General features: G+C 38.0%; 1 protein-coding gene across 1 annotated transcript in view; it reads right to left on the bottom strand.

Annotated features, from left to right (window-relative positions):
* Positions 1-20680, bottom strand: part of NCBP3 (nuclear cap binding subunit 3) — a 29244-nt gene extending 8564 nt beyond the window's left edge. Inside the window, exons 1-7 of the mRNA XM_081272906.1 lie at positions 20456-20680; positions 18494-18559; positions 16260-16365; positions 5834-5959; positions 3511-3639; positions 3211-3287; positions 1969-2077 (exon numbers count right to left, since the gene is read on the bottom strand). Coding sequence (XP_081129032.1) covers positions 1969-2077; positions 3211-3287; positions 3511-3639; positions 5834-5959; positions 16260-16365; positions 18494-18559; positions 20456-20638 — 796 coding nt within the window. The 5' untranslated portion in view covers positions 20639-20680. The remainder of the gene's footprint in view (positions 1-1968; positions 2078-3210; positions 3288-3510; positions 3640-5833; positions 5960-16259; positions 16366-18493; positions 18560-20455) is intronic.
* Between the last annotated feature and the right edge of the window lie 238 nt (positions 20681-20918).

Here is a 20918-nt window from a genome sequence, read left to right as displayed (position 1 = left end):
ATAAAACAACATAATTTCACATTTTTTTTAATATTTATGTTTTAGTTATAGGCAGACACAATATCTTTAGATCTAACCCAGTGCCTCACTCGTGCTAGGCAAACGCTCTACCTCTGATCCACAACCCCAGCCCATAATTTCACATATTGAATAAATCTTTTTTTTTTCTAGCTTATTTTTATATTCCTCAAACTGACTTCAAGAAAACAAAATTGAGTACCAAACATTTCAAATATATTCAAAAAAACATTCAAATGAGTAAATGTGGAAAAGATCACATTTGTCACATTAAAATGCTAGTAACAGGAAAGGAAGGTGGTTGGTCAAAGCAGTAATATAAAGGCCTTCAACAGCTGCTTGGGCACTCTCTGATTGCAAAGGACAAACAACACTGTAAATGTATCCAGTGCTACAGGAAAACGGGACATCATCTATCAGTATGTGTACCTCCCCTATATTACTTCCCCAAAAGACCATGCGAACCAGCTCCCTGAAGAAATGGCTGATTTCAGATCTGGGAAGGTGAAGTACAAATTAAGTCTTGAAAAATAAGATGTTTTGTTGTATTGCAAGTAAGCAAGTGCTCAAAGAACTGTAGGAATATCAAAATACAGCTTGAAGGAGCTTTACTGGACCAAATCCAAGACAATTTATGAAACAAAATGATGACAGCTATGGATTATGGCTTATTGAATAAAAATCCGAGTCTAAACTGATATGAGTAAATAAACAAATACATAAACAGGTAAAAAAGAAAGTTCTTCCCTAGAGTAGACTGCCAACTAATAAAGAAATAACCATTAATGGATGCTAAAGCTACTGCATGTAAGTGCAATAAGCAACAAGCTATTCATATAATCTCAAAGTGTCTCTCCACAACTGTTTTAATTACAAACAGAAAAATAGTTAACTTTACAGTTGGAAAAACAGGAAATCATTACCTTAACTAAGTAAATAATGTTAATATCTTTGAGAATGGGAAGAATAGCTTTCATGTACCTCCTCCTATACAACCCACTAAAAATGACACATAATCACTTCTGTAGTATTCTTGCCTCAAAATGATATGAATTTAATTGGAAGAAAATATTAAACATATGCAAACTGGGGGACAGTCTATAAAATATTGAGCCTATATACTCTAAAAATTTCTCAGTCAAGGAAAACAAAGTGAAGGAGTAGTTCCAGATTAAGGGAGACTAAAAAGACAAATGACATACCTAAATACTCCATCTTGGAGTAGATCCTAGATCTGTGGGGTTAGGAAATCCATGAAGGACCTATTTTTGGAAGACCTGATGAAATCTAAACATGGACTATGGATTAGGTATTAAGTATGGTATTAAGTTAAATCTTCTGATTTTTGATAACTGTGCTTGTAGGTTAAGACAATGTCCTTATTCTTCAGAAATACATATTGAAGTATTTAGAGGTAAAGAGATGTTAATGCCAACTTGCTTTTAAATGATTAAAAGAACATATATGTGTATGTATAAATATGTACATATACATACATATTTTCTAATTCCCACCAAAAATCATTGTGCAAAAAGTCTTATTAGAAAAAAATCAGAAAAGAAAAGAAAAAAGAAAAAAAGAAAAGAATCAGAGCTGAAAGGCATATTAGTGATGTCACCAGGATGTTATTGCTATAATAAGCTAACAGGATAATTTTTTTAAAGTTTTCATAGTTCAGATAACTGGCTGAAAAGCACACGGGGCAAACCACTTTAACAGAAAATAACTTACGGTAGCCAGAATTCACCAACATATACAAACAGTTGATTTTCACTTTGAAAGTCAGAAATTCCTTTCAGCTTACAAACCATTTTTCATAAACACAGAATACCACAGTGTACAGGGAACCTTGAAATGACTTGATCTAACTTCTTTTCAAAAGAGAAAGATGTCACTCAATAAGAAATCATTTTTGATTGAAGGCAAAAATGCCAAAAAAATTTATTTTACCTTTTGTAGCAAATCTCATGAATAACCTATTTCCTTTAGCAAGTTTGTTAGCTGGACGAAGATCATTTCTTAACAGAGACTCTTCTTCTACCTGAGACAATGTGTCCAACTTAAGAAAAAAAAGACCATTTTCAATGTAAAAATAAATCTTTTTTATATTTATTCAGTTGACAATTAACCAGTAAAAAAAGCCTTCTACCTTTAATACCCATCAACCTTGCAGCCTACCTCCTCTGCATAATTTTAAAGTCAGAGGTCGTCTCTGACCATTCTGTTTAAAACAATAGTCTCCATCACTCTCTATTCCTTTAATCATTATCTTTCTTCATAATACTTATTACCTTCATGTATGTGTGTATCTGTATTGTCGATCTTCCCCACTAACATGTAAGTTCCAAGAGGGTAAGAACTTTGTTTTGTTTGATGATGTATCTCTATTACCAAGAATTTGGTACACCGTAGACATTTAAAATTTAAATATTTATAATAAATATACTCATATTTCTAATAGTATAAAATCCATTAGGGAATATACCATTTCTTGTTTTTCTTTTTTGTGGTGCTGGGGATAGAACTCACAGCTTCACACATACTAAGCAAGTACTCTACCATAGAGCTACAGCCCCAACCCTACTTTGCTTTTCCTTAATTTTATTTGTTAAATAACACTTCAAAATATTTCTCAGTAAAACCATATTTTTTCCAGTATGGGGAATTGAACTTAGGAGCACTCTACCAGCTATATCCCCAGCTCTTTCTAAATTTTACTTTGAGATCGTGTTTTGCCAAGTTGACCAGGCTGACCTCAAACTTGGGATCTTCCTACCCCGACCTTCCAAGTAGCTAGGATTACAGGTGTGCACCACCATGCCCGCTAAAACCATTTTCTTTCAGGCAGAAATATGAACACTATTCTAAGATCTCAAGATAAACTGTTACAACCACATAAGTTAAAGGCCAAGAGTCTGGTGCACCCTCAGAAGGTTTCATGGTAAAAGCTAGATGAAGAACACAACAAAGTTTTTAAGAATTAAATTTAAAACAACAATAAGTAATTTTTTTTTATTTTTTAAATTGTGAATAGACCTTTATTTTATTTATTTATGTATATATGGTGGTGAGAATCGAACCCAGTGCCTCACACATGCCAGGCAAGTGCACTACCGCTGAGCCCCAGCCCCAGCCCCAATAAGTAATTTTTTTACAATAAAATCTTACAGGTATCTTTGCCCTATTACTAACCTCTACATCACTTGAGTTCTCATCTTCAACTTCTCCTTCTTCAGCCTCATCATCATCTGAACTGTCTTCATGCTTGTCTAAAATGGAATGTAAAGGACAAGATGAACCTTAACATAATGCCATCTCATAGAACTTTTAAAGTCTAGTATTTTCTACTCATGTTTAATGCTGATTCCAAACAACATAGTTTATCTCAAAAACATGGGCTGATGATATACCATATGATATTTCACTTCCCAAGGACTGGACTATGTAAAGAACAGGACTTTGATGCCAAAGTTCCCTCCTTTGTGTTGTTACCTTTTTTACTTTTCTCAGATGACTTGTCTTCACTGGCATCCCTGCTTCTGATCTTATCCTGGGCTGGCAGAGAGCTCATATTGATAAGGGCTCGTGTAGCTGTCATTTCATCCAGCCAAACCACATTACCTAAAATAAAATGTTACAATGCATCCAAATGATTAAGTTACTTGAGATCAGATTCTGCATCATATTCATTGTTACAGCTTAATCTAGTTATAGACAGTCATCAGTGAATAAATATACATATCAGCTAATGAAAAGAAGTATAAAAGTAGTGAAAAAAAATCTCTTTGATGGATTTAGCCTAAAGCTATATTCCCAAACTGGGTTCCACAAAATAATTATTAAATATTCCACGAAGAAGAATTCTGTATTTTAAAAATAGAATATGCCAAATGTTAGTCAGTTTCTTTTTTTGAGATGAAATCTCATTGTTGCCCAGCCTACCCTCAAACTCCTGGGCTCAAGCAATCCTTCTCTATCAGTTCATAGTAGAGACTATAGGCACTGATCCAGCTAAATGTTAGCAATTTTTTTTTCTTTTTTTGGTGGTTCCAGGGATCAACCAGAGGGCCTTGTGCATATAAGGCAAGCACTCTACCAACTGAGCTATATCCCCAGTCCTGTTAGCAGTTCTTGATGATGATGATGATAACTGTCAAATAAATTTGGATTATCTATTATACTATTGCCCCCTGCTATTCTTTATTATCTAGACATGCTAAATGATGTTCCCCCATAATAAAGTGTGGGTAAGTAAGGTATCCATGGGATGTGTACAATGGAGATATGATAGCCACTTGGCTTTGCAGCAACTAACTTAATTTACCCCTTTAAGAAAGAAAATTAACCAAGAAAAAGGGTTTGAAAAGTCATGTAGAATAAAGACCTCTTTAACTGTTTCAAATAGCACTTCTCAAAATTATGTTATCCCTATATCTTGGTTTGGGAAATTAAGGCCTAAAGACTTTCACTTATGTCAGGCTACAAAGCCTTGAGCAAACAATTTCCTTTATCTATTTTTCAGTTTCTGATGCACAATATGAGATAGCTGAACTGAATAATTCCAAGGATCCCTTTAATTCTAATATCCTTAGCTATAGATTTAATGACTTAAATCAGAGTTTAGCAAACAATAACCCATGGGCTAAACCCAGCCCATCATCTGTCACCTTTTTTTTATAGCTGTAGACAGACACAATACCTTTTTAAAAATTTATTATTATGTGGTGCTGAGGATTGAACCCAGTGCCTCACACATGCTAGGCAAGCACTATATCACTGAGCTACAACCCCAGCCCCATCATATGTACTTTTTATATTTGAACCATCTTTATTAAAGAATAATTAATGTACAATAAATACATACCCACTGCCCATTTTTGTAAAAAAAAGTTCTATTGAAAAACAGCCAGGCTATGAGTTTTTATACTGTTTACAACTGCTTTCATGCTACCACAGCCGTTGAACATATGTTACAGGGACCATATGGCTATAAAACCTTAACTATTTATAATCTGTTCCTTTCTAGAAAAAGGTTTACTGACCTTGAATTTGGATACTGTAAGTTAAGTAAAAAGAGAAAAGGAGGAAACCCTTGACTCAGTCATGTTTCTTTCAATGAAAACACTGAATCAACACCTTTAGCTGAGAAACTAGATGCCATCTAGGGCACTGCCTAGTAGGTCAGCCAGCTGGCAGCAAGTAAAGCCAGACTAGAAGTAAGTCAAGACAAGAAGCCAGTAAAGTAGTTACCAGAGGTCAAGTCAGACTTGGCATGGAAGGCAAGTTAAAAATTACATTTGGCTCCCAAGCCAACTCACAGGTTAGGGTAGGTGATATTCCAGAAAACACAGTACAAGGCAAGTAAAGGTGAGACATCTGTCAGAACATTCTTGTCTAGTCCTAGATCAGAAACACTGGAGCAAATTCAACCCTTTGAATAACTATGGCAAGTAGCAATGCCAAAGTTTCAAGCCTTAAAAACATAGCCCTGAAACTATGCAGCTGGATCCACCCCTTTGTTGGGAGACCATGGGAGAAAGAGAGGTCTTAATCAAGTATATAAGACGCAGTTGGCAGTAATCAATCTGCTACAGCCTGAATTTTTATGAGTTGACTTGGAATACCCATGAAGTTAACAGACTGGTTAAGGCATGCTGATTCTCATCGATGGGCAATATTTTTTCTTCTAGGCTAAGAACAGAGGTTAGACATAAACAAGGAGTTTGGGCCATAATCATTTACCATTTTAGACAGCAAGAATTCTTAATAATTCATTTTTAAAAGCATATTCAACAGAAAACTTGGGTGTACTTACAGGAGGTATCATCCAACCATTCAATGTGTGCTGGAGGATATTCTTTAAAATAGGAAAAGATATCCTGGGTACTCATTTCATCTACTCCACAAATGTAGATTGTCTCTAGTCTCACTTTGGGAATTGCTATAAAAATAAGACACAGAAAAGATGACAGAATTTTCCCACCTGCAATCACACATTCCACTAGTACTATTTATAAAATTTTCTAGAAAAGAAATATGCTGAAAGAAAGATGTTCAAAAGAACACAAGATGGTAAACTAAAATGTTTTAATTTTTATCAATGAACACCAGCATTAAACAAATGACTTAATTCAGAAAAGGGATATTAGGCTCAGAATATGATGTTAGTAAAGCACATGATACCTATCCCCACATTAACCTGCAGGAAAGCAATACTAAATTCAAAAGGATTATTCTATACTTGACAATCTGATTCTAAAAGTTTTAAGTACATGTCAAAGAGAGATGTACAATAGTGGAGATAATCATGAAGGATAAGGAATTGCTGCTGAATATATAAAAACACAAAACTAAAATAATTATAGAGCGAAATCAGGTGCAGTGGTGCATGCCTGTAACAGGTGACTAGGGAGGCTGAGGCAGGAGGATTGCAAGTTCAAAGTCAGCCTCAGTAACTTAGCGAGGCCCTAAGCAACTCTGCAAGACCCTGTCTCAAAATAAAACATAAAAAGGCTGGAGACATGACTCAGTGGCAAAGAGCTCCTGCGGTTAAATCCCCAATACCAAAAAAAAAAAAAAAAAAAAAAGAAAGAAAGAAAAGAAAGAAAAATTTTTATGGCATGAAACTAGAAAAAAGAAATCCTCAAGTCCTTAAGAAAATGACACTCCAAAATAAAAATGGGCAAAGGACATAAACAGGCAATTTATACAAAAGAAACTACAAAAGGCCAATAAACATGTGAAGAAATGGGCTAACCTTTCTGTTAACCAGGAAAGTTCACATTAAAAAGAAGATACCAATTTTCACTGAACAGATTTTATGCATTTTGGTATGAAGTGTTGGCAGTGGGTGGGGAGTTACTCCCCTTGCCAGTGGGAGTGTGGAACTGGCACAGCCACTCTGAAGGACAAACAGGGATGTAATTTAGCACACACCCCTAGAAATTCTAGTCCTATCTACCTTAACACACAGACTCACAAAATAGCTCACACAAAGATGTTTAGGGCAGCACTATTTCTAACAATTAAGTAGCTGCAAGAGTAACAAATTGTGGTTTATCTATATTAAATAAAGCACAGTTTATCCATATTATAGAATATAATACAGTAAAAAAAAACAATGAGAGCTGGGTATGGTGGTAGACACCTGTAATCTCAGCTACTTGGGAGGCTGGGGCAGGATGATTATGAGTTTAAAGAGAGACTGGGCAACTCAAATTGTCTCAAAAGAGGGGGAATAAAAAAAGCTGGGAATATAGCCTCAGTAGTAGAGCACTTGCCTACTTGTTTAGCTTGCATAAGGCCCTAGGTTCAATCTCCAGCAAAGAAAAAAGAAAAAAAAAAGTTGCAGAAAATTAAACAACCATCCACTCTCGAGATAAATATATTTGTATACACAAATACCTAGAAAAAAGCCTGGTATGAGTCTCACTATACTGATAATAATTGATACCTCTGAGGAGGGAGAAAGATTGATAGCTGTGGTCAAAAAGGAAAGTTAGCCTCATCAGAATTCTGTTATGTTTACACAAAATACTTCTAAGTACATTATATCATTTAATCTATTTAATTTCAAAATATATATAAACATATCATAAAAATTTAAAATACCTATATGTCTACTTCATAATTTTAAGCTTAATTTCTTAAAAGATCAGACAAGTAAAACATTTCGTGTAAAATGGGGGCCCCTATAATCGTTCCACATCCCTCTCTCCCTTCCTCCACTGCACATATTAATGGTTGATAAGTGATATTTAAAAAAAATTATATGTTTACATTTAAATCAGGTTCAATATCTCTCTCCTCAAATATGTACGATTTCTTTACGGTGTAAACATTCAAAAATCTTTTCTTATAGATTTTTGAAAGATACAGTACATAACTGTTACATATATTCACTCTAGGGCTGAGGATGTAGCCCACTGAAGATAGAGCACATTCCTAGCATATAAGAGGCCCTGGGTTCAATCACCAGCACCACAAACAGACACATAAAGTCATAGCTTCTTACTCCTAACTGTAACTTAGTCCCCTCTGACCAGACTTTTCCCATCCCTCTCTATCCCTTACTCTCTTCCCAGTCTCTGATAACTGTGAGTTCAACTTTTTCAGAGTCTCAGAGTTAAGATAATGCTGTCCTTGTCTTTCTGTGCCAGGCTTAACATAATGATCTATACATGTTGTCACAAATGATAGGATTTCATTCTTTTTTTAATAGCTGAATAATATTTCAGTTTAGGGACTGGGGTGTTGTAGCCAGTGGCATAGCACTTGCCTAGCATGTGGGAGGTACTAGGTTGGATACTTAGAAACACATCAAAATAAACAAATAAAGTAAAGGTATTCTGTTCATCTACAACTACAAAAAAAAAAAATTCCAGTGTATATATATGTACCACACTTTCTTTATCGATTCATCAGATGATGGACACTTAGTTTGATTCCATATCTTGGCAACTACACATAGTACTGCAAAAAACATGGGAGTGCAGATGTCTCTTTGACATACCAACTTCATTTCCTTTGACTGTATACACACACACACACACACACACACACACACACACACACACAGTAGTGAGACTGCTGGATCATATGGTAATTCTATTTTTAATTTTTTGAGGAACCTTTGGTTGTTTTCCCTAATGGCTGTATTAGGGCTTGGTTTATAACTCACAGATAGAATACTTACCTAGCATGTGTGAGGCCTGAGTTCTATCCTCAGCACCATAGGGGGAGAGGGGATGATTCTAACATAATGGCTGAACTAATTCACATTCCCACCAACACTATGCAGAGGTTCCTTCTTCTCCACATTCTCATCAACACTTGTTATCAACTCAAAATAGATTGAAGATTTCAAATGAAAGACATGGGGCTGGGGATGTGGCTCAAGCGGTAGTGCGCTCGCCTGGCATGCGTGCGACCCAGGTTCGATCCTCAGCACCACATACCAACAAAGATGTTGTGTCCGCCAAGAACTAAAAAATAAATATCAAAAAAAAATCTCTCTCTCTTAAAAAAAATTATTAAAAAAAATAAATAAATGAAAGACATGAAACTACTAAAAGAAAACACAGGGAAGCACTTCAGGATGCTAGAACAGGTAAAGATTTTCTGGACAAGACTCCCAAAACAGGGGATATAAAAGCTAAAATATATAAATGGGATTACATCAAACTAAAAAGCTTCTGCACAGCAAAGGAAACAACCTGCAGAGTAAAGAGACAATCTACAGAATGGGAAAAAATATTGGCAAACTATATAACTGACAGAAGGTTGTTATCCAGAATATACAAGGAGGGCCAGGCGAGGTACAATGGTGCACACCTGTAATCCCAGCAGCTTGGGGGCTGAGGCGGGAGGATTGAAAGTTCAAAGCCAGGGCTGGGGATGTGGCTCAAGCAGTAGCACGCTCGCCTGGCATGCGTGTGGCCCGGGTTCGATCCTCAGCACCACATACAATCAAAGATGTTGTGTCTGCCGATAACTAAAAAATAAATATTAAAAAAATTTTTAAAAAAAGTTCAAAGCCAGCCTCAGCAAAAAGTGAGGTGCTAAGCAACTCAGTGAGACCCTGTCTCTAAATAAAATACAAAATCGGGCTGGGGATGTGGCTCAGTGATCAAGTGCCCCTGAGTTCAATCCCTGGTACCCCCCCACGCCCAACAAAAAAAAAAAAAGAGAGAAAAACAGAATATAAAAGGAACTACAAAAACTCAATGGCAAAAAAAAAAATTACAAAGTGCACAACAGATCTAAATAGACATTTTTCAAAAGACATACAAATGGCCAGCATGTATGAAAAAAATGTTCAAAATCACTAATTATCAGAAAAATGCAAATCAAAACCACAATGAGGGGCTGGGGTTGTGGCTCAGAGGTAGAGCGCTCGCCTACCATGCATGAGGCACTGGGTTCGATCCTTAGCACCACATAAAAAATAAAATAAAGATATTGTGTCCACCTATAACTAAAAAATAAATATTAAAAAAAAAACACAATGAGATATCACCTCACTCTATAAGAATGGCTATTACAGGGCTAGGGATGTGGCTCAAGCGGTAGTGCACTCGCCTGGCATACGTGGGGTGCTGAGTTCGATCCTCAGCACCACATAAAAATAAAATAAAGATGTTGTGTCCACCAAAAACTAAAAAATAAATATTTTTTTTTAAAAAAAGAATGGCTATTACAGAAGGAAAAAAAAAGAAAAAAAATGGAATGGCTATTACCAAATACTTTTTATATGCAATATATTTCTTTTACTTAAAGTTAAAATACTTATGAATACTTATAAATACAAAAAAATTAATGTTTGTTTTGTCATTTTATTCTGAAGAATAAGAAATGTGTTTAGCCAGGCATGGTGGTGCACACCTGTAATCTCATCAGCTCGGGAGGCTGAAACAGGAGGATCACATTGAAGCCAGGCTCAGCAAACTGGTGAGGCTCTAAGTAACCTAGTGAGACTCTGTCTCAAAATAAAAAATAAAAAGAGCTGGGGATGTTGCTCAGTGGTTAAGCATCCTTGGGTTCAATCCCTGGTACTAAATGAAAGAGAGAGAAATATAGGTTTAATGAGTATCCATGTAGGTATGACTAAATCAGGTGAGGGGTATTTGGATTTTTTTTTTTTTTTTTTTTTTTTTTTTTTTTGGTACTGAGGATTGAGCCCAGGGCCCAGGCCTTTTTATTTTTTATTTTATTTTGAGATGGTCTTGCTGAGGTGCTGAGGTTGGCCTCAAACTCACAATTCTCTTGTTTTCAGCCTCCTAAATTGCTGGGATCACTGGTGTACAACACCATGCCCAGCTCAAGAGAGTACTTTGTTGACAGTCCTGATACATGAAGACATAGACACCCTAAAGATTTATGAACTCCAGCATGTCCTCATTGGAGTCCAGCAGTGCAAGAATGAATAGAAGCCCAAATGCACATAGGAAACAAGGGCTGATTTTGCCCAGGTAGACTCCTCGGTTCCTTGAGCAGAAAACTATGATTCTGGAAGAAAAAGAGCCTTTGAGAAGTCAAGAGATGATTCCACAGATGGTAAGGAAAAACAGGAGGGCACCCAGTGATAGGAAAGGAAACACACTGAAAATTAAGGAAAAAAAAATTTCAGGTAGGAGACTTGGTGAACTTATAAAAAGGACTTCACTTTAAATGATACATCCAGAGGAGGAAAAAACAAAACAAAACAAAAAAAAAGACAAAATATTTAAGTACAAAAGAATGTAAAGAACAAAACCTCTTGTCACATACAGAATAAATAAATGTTTTTAATATTTTAAGAAAGAACAAAACCTCTGGACACATACGTTTACTTTTTTTTTTTTTTTTGAGAGAGAGAGAGAGAGAGAAAGAATTTTTAATATTTATTTTTTAGTTCTCGACGGACACAACATCTTTGTTGGTATGTGGTGCTGAGGATCGAACCCGGGCCGCACGCATGCGAGGCGAGCGCGCTACCGCTTGAGCCACATCCCCAGCCCTACTTTTTTTTTTTTAAAGAGAGAGTGGAGAGAGAGAGAGAGGGAGAGAGAATTTTTTAATATTTATTTTTTAGTTTTCAGCGGACACAACATCTTTGTTTGTATGTGGTGCTGAGGATCGAACCCGGGCTGCACGCATGCCAGGCGAGCGTGCTACCGCTTGAGCCACATCCCCAGCCCCAACATTTACTTTTATTCAGACAGAATGGTATACATATCAAGAATTGACCCATGGACAATTATGTTCCAAAGAAGTAGGTAAGGAGTAAAGGGCGAGCAAAAGCATTATCAATGCAGAGACAGGTCTCAAAATTAGCTCGTGGGAAAAAAATATATTCTTAAAAGAGAACCAAATTGGCAGTGGCAAGATCCACTATAAATGGGAACTTTGTTAAAAATCAAGATTCTATGGAAGACTGCCAAAAAAGAAGGCCTTTACCCTGCTAACAGTGTCACCAAGCAAAATAAATCAAAGCAACAAAACAGGCTGCTAGGCTTATTGCCCAACCAATCAGAAAGGGCTAAGTATTGAGGGGGGAAATGAACAGATGCACAAAGGGATGAGATCTGAACATTTACTATGTGTCAAGTACAAACCAGGTGTTAAGGGTATTACCTTAAATGTTCTAACAGGGAAAGTTTCTTTATATACTAATATAAATATTTTTATATTCTATTACCCCAACAAATAATGGGGTAATAGTATATAAAACTCAAAGTCTTTGGAGAATAAGTTATCAATTCTAAGGCCTCAAATCAGAATTATCCAAGAAGTCAAAAGACATTAAATCCACAATTCAACATGAAAGATGGCCCCAAGGAAAGAGAAAGCAGCAAAACTTAGGTGAAAAGAACACATGGGAAATGGATAAAGGGTAAATTATGACGACAAAGAGAACAAGAACAGTACAATCTGAGAGACTGATGTCACACTATACAGCAATACAGAAAACACTGAGGATAAACCGTCAAGTGAAAATGAAAAAAGCAGTATGACAAAAAAGGAAAAAAAGTCCATGCCCAAAATAAGATTTAAAAGTAAATACACAAAATGCTGGCAATGAACGAGAGTACAACTGTGACGACTTTCCTTCCTATTCTTTCTAAATTTTCTTTGGTGAGTATGAATTGCTTATAAAATACCTAATGAAGAAAAGGTTGTAGTCCAAAGTGAACAGGTTCATCAAAAGTGCTGGTGACTGGGCTGGGGTTATGGCTCAGTGGTAAAGCGCTTGCCTCGAATGTGTGAAACACTGGGTTTGATTCTCAGCACCACATATAAATAAATGAATAAAATAAAGGTCCATCAACATCTAAAAAAATATTTTTAAAAAAGTGCTGATGACTTTCTTTTTTTTTTTTTAAGTGTTTAGAGAAATACTGCTATGGGAAGATGATGCAAGAAAAAAGGCAGAACTGTTGACTTATTCTACTATTCTACTAATCAATAGAACAGCTATCATTAAATAAGCGTCAAAACCTAAGACAGAAAACAATAGCATAAGAATTAATTTTAATAGATTTAAACCACCCAATCCAGAATTTTATCCCAATGTACTGACTTAAACATGGAGTTGTGGGGCTAGGACTGTGGCTCAGCGGTAGAGGGCTCGTCTAGCATGGGTGGGACCTGGGTTCGATCCTCAGCACCACATAAAAATAAAGGCAATGTGTTGTGTCCATCTACACCTAGAAAAATATACATTAAAACAAACAAACAAAAAAACATGGAGTTGTGATTTAGGACAGAAGTACCTGAAATCCTTTAGAAGGACTAATCCTGTACCAATTCCTCCTAAGAGGAAAGAAAAATTCCCAAAACTACAGATTGGAAAGCTTATCAGTCTCTGAAATTTAAAAGAAAGTCACTTATTAGATAAATCTATGATTCTTTAAGAAACTAAGTCTTTCTCAAAGGAAATGACATGAAAGAAGAAAGTCACACTAACCTCATTTTTTTTTTAAACAGGTTTACTAGGTCAAGAAATTAAAAGAATATAAAAGACCGTGTTTCATCTTGAGTTCATTAAGGCATATAATCCAGTTTTTCCTGACAATAAAATGAAATGTGGGCCTGACGATAACAAAGAAAGACTTATAATTAGCCCATTTATGATTCATGGCATGATACAGGAATATACTATTCAACATTCTCTGATAACTTGATGAGAAGCAGAAGCCAAACATATTACGGTGAAGAGGACACACAGGAGTAGCTAAAAAGGTGAAATTAGAGTTAAAATGAAAATAGCCTAAAAATGGAAGCTTAAAATCAACAAGATGTAATTTAACAGGAATAAATTAAAAAATAATTTTTAAAGTGTCTCATGCACAATATGAGAAAGATTATTTTGCTTGGAAAATTTCTAAGTGAAGACCTGAGTGCTTGGATCACAAGACAAGTACAATACTATGAATTAGCTGGACAGAGATGAAAGGTAGCAATAATTCTGCCACCTTCCATGTACCCAACCACACTTGCAATCTGTATCTTATCTATCTGACAAGATGTTAAGGAAGACATTTAGAAGCTGAAAAAAGTAGGAAAGGAAGACCAGAAAGCCATGCCACATAAAGGAAGTCCAGGGAAGAGGCAGTAAGCTTTCCATCACCTGAAGGGTTATTATGTGAAGGAAGAAAGGACTTAACAGTGTTGTTCTAAGAGTCACACAGCAACCCTCAAGACAAAATTTCCTAGAAAGTAATGCTCAACATGAGGAAGTGTTCAAAGACAGAGCTGTCTGCCTCATTACTTGATATTCAGGCAGAGGCCAAAGGACCAATAGGAACTTTGCCAAAAAGCCTGCAGTGGCCAGCAAGAGGTTGGTCTAGATGACCTCTAAGGTCTTTCCAATCTTCCAACCATGAGAACTTTGATCTTGGAGATAGGGAGACCAAAGCTGTTCAACACCTAGCCATTCAAAAGTAACAAGTCACTTTTTTTTTGCAGGGGGCAGAAAGGGGGGGGGGGGTACTGAGGATTGAACCCAGGGGCACTTAACCACTAAACCATATCCCCATATCCTCAGCCCCTTTTAGTTTCTATTTAGAGACAGGGTCTTGCTAAGTTGCTTAGGACCTCACTAAGTTACTAAGGCCAGCCTCAAACTTGTGATCCTCCTGCTTCAGCTTCCTAAGTCACTGGGATTATAGGCATGTGTCACCACATCCCACTAACAAGTCATTTTTGAGGCAGAATAGTCCCAATTGCATCCCTGAAGCTGGCAGAGTGATTAGGACTACATGCTTCTATTAGATCAGCTTTCAGTCCCAGCCTTGCTACTTACCTAGCTGTGGGACTTTGGGCAAGTTTCTCAACCTCATAGCACCTTAGTTTTCTCATAAGTAAAATGGAAATGATAAATACCTTCCCCTCAGAGGACTCCTAAAAGTAAGTTATCCACATATTAGAGTAAATGGAACACAGTAAGCATTTAACAAACAGTATCTTTTATTATTTTTGCTAACACTAATAAGAAATAATTTTGATGCCTAATATGGCTACAGAGGAGTTAGGATACTTAATCCAACTTCCCCACTCTCCCAAGAGGCTGGGTTACTTAAATGACTGCTTAGAAGAGAGAGAATGCCAGATAATGATGATAACTAACATTTACTGAATACCTACTATTTGCCAGGTACTCTCTAAAAACTGCAACTTAGTGGCCAAAGCAACTTAGCAAGACCCTATCTCAAAATAAAAAAATCAAAAGGGTTGGGGATATATCTCAGTATGGTAAAGTGTTCCTGGGTTCAATCCCCAGCAACAAAATATAAAATAAGATATTCCTCATAGGGTTGCTGTGAGAAACAAATAAAAAATAAATATGTAAATAATAAATATGGTAAGAAAGCTAAGCTCCCAAAAAAGAACAGTATTTATTCTTTCATTCATTCATTTACTGGGCTTTTGCTTTTATTAATAACATAAGGCTGAAGAAACTTACACAGCACAGCACAGACCTTCAATAGGCATCCAGAGGGCTGCCTTCTGAGCCCTTTGTAAACACAAATTTGCAACTCAACAGAGGGAGACCTTTTACATTCACGATTTTATGTTAGAGTAGAATAATAAATAAGGATGTAGACTCACTTAAAAGGAATAATTTTCCCTTTTATTTATAAATTACTTTGGTAAGACTGGGCAGATTACCATACATGATAAGTCAAGGTGAGTTCTGGGGAGCAAAATACCCCAATGAAACACAAAAATAAAATGAAATAACGAGTTCAACTATAGGAGCAGGTTTAAAATCCAGAGCAGGATTAGTTTTGCTCTGACAACAGGATATTAATGTGTGGTTTGTATTTTCTACATATTTATTATCAATGAAAATATTAACAGCTTTCTCCCACCAGTCCCTACATTGCTCCAATTCCAGAAAAAGGTCCCATTGTGATACTTTTCCACTACATTTAAAAGCAACCTCTATGATAAAAGCAGAAAATGAGCAATGGTCCATAGAAGCATAGGTTCTCATCTCATCTCTGCATTTAACTATTCTTTCTCTGGGCCGCTTTAAGGAAGATAATCTTTTTCCACCTCTAACATCTGAAACATAGTTGACAGCATCTCAATTTTTAACAGGTAACCTTAGAATGGGAGACTTCACAAGTTCCTTCTGTTGGGAGTAGTGGGGTGAGAAAAGGACATACAAGACAAAGCCAAAAGCATGAGGCAATGTCAGGGAAAAGCCACTCTCTAGAAGAATGTGAAAAAATTGCCCTCAAAACACCCTGTACCTTTTTTCATCATGTCTCGGTCCAAGGCTACATTTCTTTGGGCAAGATTTACTTCTGATCGGAAATGAAAGCGCTTAGCTCGCTGTTCTTTCTTTTCAATGGCTTCCTAGAAAGTCCAGAAAAAAAAAAAATCAAAGAGGTAAAGCATAGAAACAGAAAGTTAAATCACAAATACATGATGCATCAATGACAACTCTAAAATAAATCAGAAGAAATAAGCAATACTGCACATTGAATGAGTTTTGCAAAAATCAGATATTCACATTTAGAGGGTATAAAGTAATACTGTTATAATTTATAATCACCTCCATCCTAACACAGTTGATTACTATGCCTGGGACATAGCAGGAATTCAATGACTATATGTTTATGAAGTTTCATCTATTATTGGCAATCATTCCAACAAATTACAATTAAACAATCTGAAAGTTTCAATTTTCCAACTACAGAAACTGAGGCATAAATGAGTTAAAAAAAAAAAAATTGCTGGATGTACTTTTTCTAGCTAAGGGGGCAGATCTTCTAAATCCAATGCTATTTTTAAGAGCACTCCCTGCCACCACTTCACATTTTATGTGGGCACAGTAATCACACCTATCACCCTCTTTCACATTATGTCTGCCTGAAAAGTCCACTCCCTAAAGCTAGTTTCCTGTTTAAAAATAACACTGAAGCAAAGAAACTCCTCTATTCCATCCTTAAGTCCACAGAATTGCTTGTTTTCATTTTTAAGTGACAACAAGCACTGATGCTTTACTGAAAAAATAATCAGCTTTGTAAGTGTCTTAAAAGAGCTAAAATAATCCAGGTCCAACTGTGGCTGGCTCTTGGGAACCCTTCATTAATTGTATATTGACTTTGTCACACTAATTGAAGGTCTGACTATAGAAAGCTTATGAGGATTGGTAAAGCAGCAACACTTCTGTTATTTCCCAATAGTTATGCTAATTCTTTTCACTGAAGTCTTCCTATTACAAACAACAATCTACTTTCCTTTAGTAACAATTTAGATACTAACTCTGGGACTTCTACTCTTTCCCCATATACCTGTTTCATATAATGGCAAATGATGTAGAATTAAGAACAGTCTGCTTCTTTCTCAAGCACAGTAAGAAAACACTTTCACTTTATGTATTATTATTTGGGGTGGGGGGGGTGCTAGAAACTGAACCCAGAGCCTTGTATTAGGCACGCACTCTACCACTTAATTATTTTTGTTTTGGGTTTTGTTTTTTTTTTAGTTCTGGGGATTGACCTCAGGGGCATTCAATCACTGAACCACATTACCAGTCTTTTTTTTTTTTTTTTTTTTTTTTGTATTTTATTTAGAGACAGGGTCTCACTGAGTTACTTAGTGCTTCACTTTTGCAGAAGCTGGCTTTGAACTCAAGATCCTCCTGCCTCAGCCTCCCGAGCTGCTGGGATTACAGGTGTGTACCACTGTGCCCGGCTCTACCACTTAGTTTTAATCCAAGCCCTTCACTTGGTTCTATTTTCTTGTCTTTCCAGAAAATGATTAGTTCTTTCTTTTGGTCTTTAAGTAATCTGAGACAGAAAGAGGCTAGAATAGCCTGAGATTATACAGGGAAGAAGATACAAAATCAGGACTCAGAGCAAAACCTGACAAGGGGCACCCTCTGGAAGCCTAAGCATGCCCTCTTTCTCAATTAGGGTCTTCTTACAAACATCTGTGGTAAATCTTTGCTCTCAAGTACTGAGAATAATTTAGTTGATTTAATCTTCAAAGTTTAGACAGGTACACAATTAGGAAACTATTTTTCTAAGTTTGCAACCAGTGAGGAATAAAAACATTTACTAAGGGCCTATTATGTGCTAGGTGCTCACAGGTCTCTGATGGGTGGAGCCCTCAGGAAACAAAACACATTTTATCAGAATGGACATAGCATTAAAAATAGTGTGTGCCCACCCTCACAAAAAAATATAAATAAGTAAATAAATCCCAGTGCAGCACTCTTTTTTGGAAATGATTAAGCACAGAAATCCAGATATAGTGATTTCATCTTTTTGTGGATGCAAGAATACACAAATGCTGCCTGAATGTTTCAGGATTCATGAAGACACCATTGCATAACAAGAAATTTAAAAATTTAATCCAGCAACAAATGAAAAAAAAGGGGATAAGAATATTTACTGTTCTACAAAAGTCCTAGGGACCAAGTTCATTAAATTTACTCACTTGTCAAACTGAATAAATAAATCATGGTCTGTCTCACCTTGGAGGTAACATCAATTCCGGTGATGAAGCTGCCAGCCTTATTTTCATATCTTCTGCTTGTGTCCTAACACAAAGAGGAAGTGTGAGAAATTCTGATAGCAATGGAGGAAAAATCCATGATAAAAGGCAGCCTAACAACTGCTTCTTTTTGAAAAGTCATTCTTTTCAGCAACCTTTCCCTAAACCCTGACAACCCCTTATTAAGAAGACAATCCCCTGACTCCACAGTAGTAATCAACCACTCTTAATAAGAAGTATTTTCTACATCAGAGCCTGTCCAAAATCTCAAGTACCTTTATCAATTGAAAGTACATATGTAAATGAAAATCTAAAGGCTTTTGTGAAAAGTGTTAAAGATGAGATAGAGTCACTAATCTCCTCACCCCAGACAGGACAGATTTTCCACACTAGGCCACCAGGTGGAGCACAAACCTCCACCAAAAAGTAGAAAGCCCAACCTTCACTTAAAACTCCTGGGAAAACACAAACACTGCAATGAAAGGATGGGGGTAAGTCTCAAGGGTGACTTTCACTAATTACATTATATGGTACAACTTTGACTTCTCTAGGCCTTTTCCGTGATATATGCCTATCTCCTAACCTCTTTTTCTGTTCTCCCCTTTGTGCTACAGAACTTAACATTTCCCCAAGAAAGCAATCTTGTTCCTATCTCAGACCCTTTGTGTTTGCTGTTGCCCCTGTTAGGAATGTTCACTTCCACTGTGCACATGATTGGCCCCTTTTTGTCATGTAGGGTTCAGCTTAACTGTCACTGTCTCAGTGGACTTCCCTGACCATCTTATCACATTCTGCTTTATGTTCTGCACACCCCCCTGGCCCCTGTACTATTTCATTAGCATATTTTTTTCCTCAAAGCATTAACACTAGTGGAAATCATTTATTTGCTTATGTCCCTACTAGAACACAAACTCTAGGAGGAAGTCTGATCTTGATCTAGCACATAGGACTATGCCTGGCACATGGTGGGGGCTGCATAAAATGAATGAAGGGATGATACTACCTAACCAACAACTGCAGTTATTTTTAAATGACATAAAGTAGCAACTGTCAAAATGTCATTATGTTGTTACCATGGTCGTTATTGTTGTCCATCACTAGCTATCCTACCTTAGCCTTTTTCCATAACTCACATAACTTCAGTTTAAAAGCAAGACTTGCTGATATGCAGGGGGTTTTTTTGGTTTTTGTTTTGTTTTGTTTCAAATAGTTCATATTATGTGTGCAACTAAGTCATCCAGACTTGAGACCTGATCTAAGAACCAGACATATGACTACAAAACCACAAGCAAAACACCACTCACCATCCCCGCTGTGGTAAAAGAGACCAAGGGCAAATGCTGGTCCCTGATCATTTGATTTCATTGCAAGTGAGATGCTAGGGCGACGGTAGAGGTGCTACAAGGCAGTGGAGGTGCGCGGGGGCAAGACGACCCTCAAGTCACAACAGCAACATACTGTTTGCTGCTGACAAGCTCAGTCCTCGCAAGGGAAAGAGCGAGTGCCATGTTTAACAGACACCAATTCTACCAGAGCGGGACCCACAGGGAGACCTGGATGCCGGCGCCACCTCACAGTTCCCTCTGGGTCGCTCCGGTTGGGTTCCCGCCCGGGACTCCCCTTTAATGTGGACCCCAGTCTCTCCTCACTCACTCCCCCGCACAGCCTGGCTCCGAAGGGCAGCAAAGGGTACGTCCTCAACTGTCTCTCGGCTCTCCCCCACCTCCTCCAGTCCTCTCAACACCCATTTCCGGGCGCCCCGGCGTCCTTTCTCTTGCTTGGGGTCTCTCACGCCTGACCCCCCGCCCGCCGGCGCTCGCGCCTCTCTCCTCCTCCCCTGACTTCCCCCGGCCGGCGCGCTGGCCGCCTCCCCTTCCGGCCCCCTCCGGCGCGGGGCACAAGCTCCGCGACCTCCTCCTCGCCCCCCACCCCCCGCCCGTACCGGGATCAGTTCCTTCAGGGAGCGCCGCACCGGCACGATCTCCAGCTCGCCCTCCTCCACCTCCATGGGCTCCGGCTCGCCGCGTTCCAAACCGGACTCCGCCTCAGGCGACGGGAGCCCCAAGACCGGCCCCGCCGGGGCCTCCGCCTTCACAGACACTCGCAGGCCGCGTACGGCCGCCATCGCTGCCTGCCGGCCGCACCACTGACAACCCGCCCCGCACACCCGCCGACTAGAGCGCCGCCGCCACTGGCCACAGAGGAGTGCGGTCGTCACCTAGAGCGTCGCCTGCTTCTGCCAGAAAGCGGCCCTTAGCGCCGCCGCCCCCCGGTGGCGGGAGGGAACCGGGCCGGCTTGGGGTGGGACCCAGAGAGGTGAAGGCGGGACCGAGTAAGGACGGGGGCGGGGCTTGGAGGAGACGGGGTCGTCTGAAGTTACCGATGTTGCACACCGAGGACTAAAC

The sequence above is a fragment of the Spermophilus citellus genome, assembly GCF_964194105.1.
Source record: "Spermophilus citellus genome assembly, chromosome: 17".
NCBI lineage: Eukaryota > Metazoa > Chordata > Mammalia > Rodentia > Sciuridae > Spermophilus > Spermophilus citellus.
This window is presented reverse-complemented; position numbering and strand designations above follow the sequence as displayed.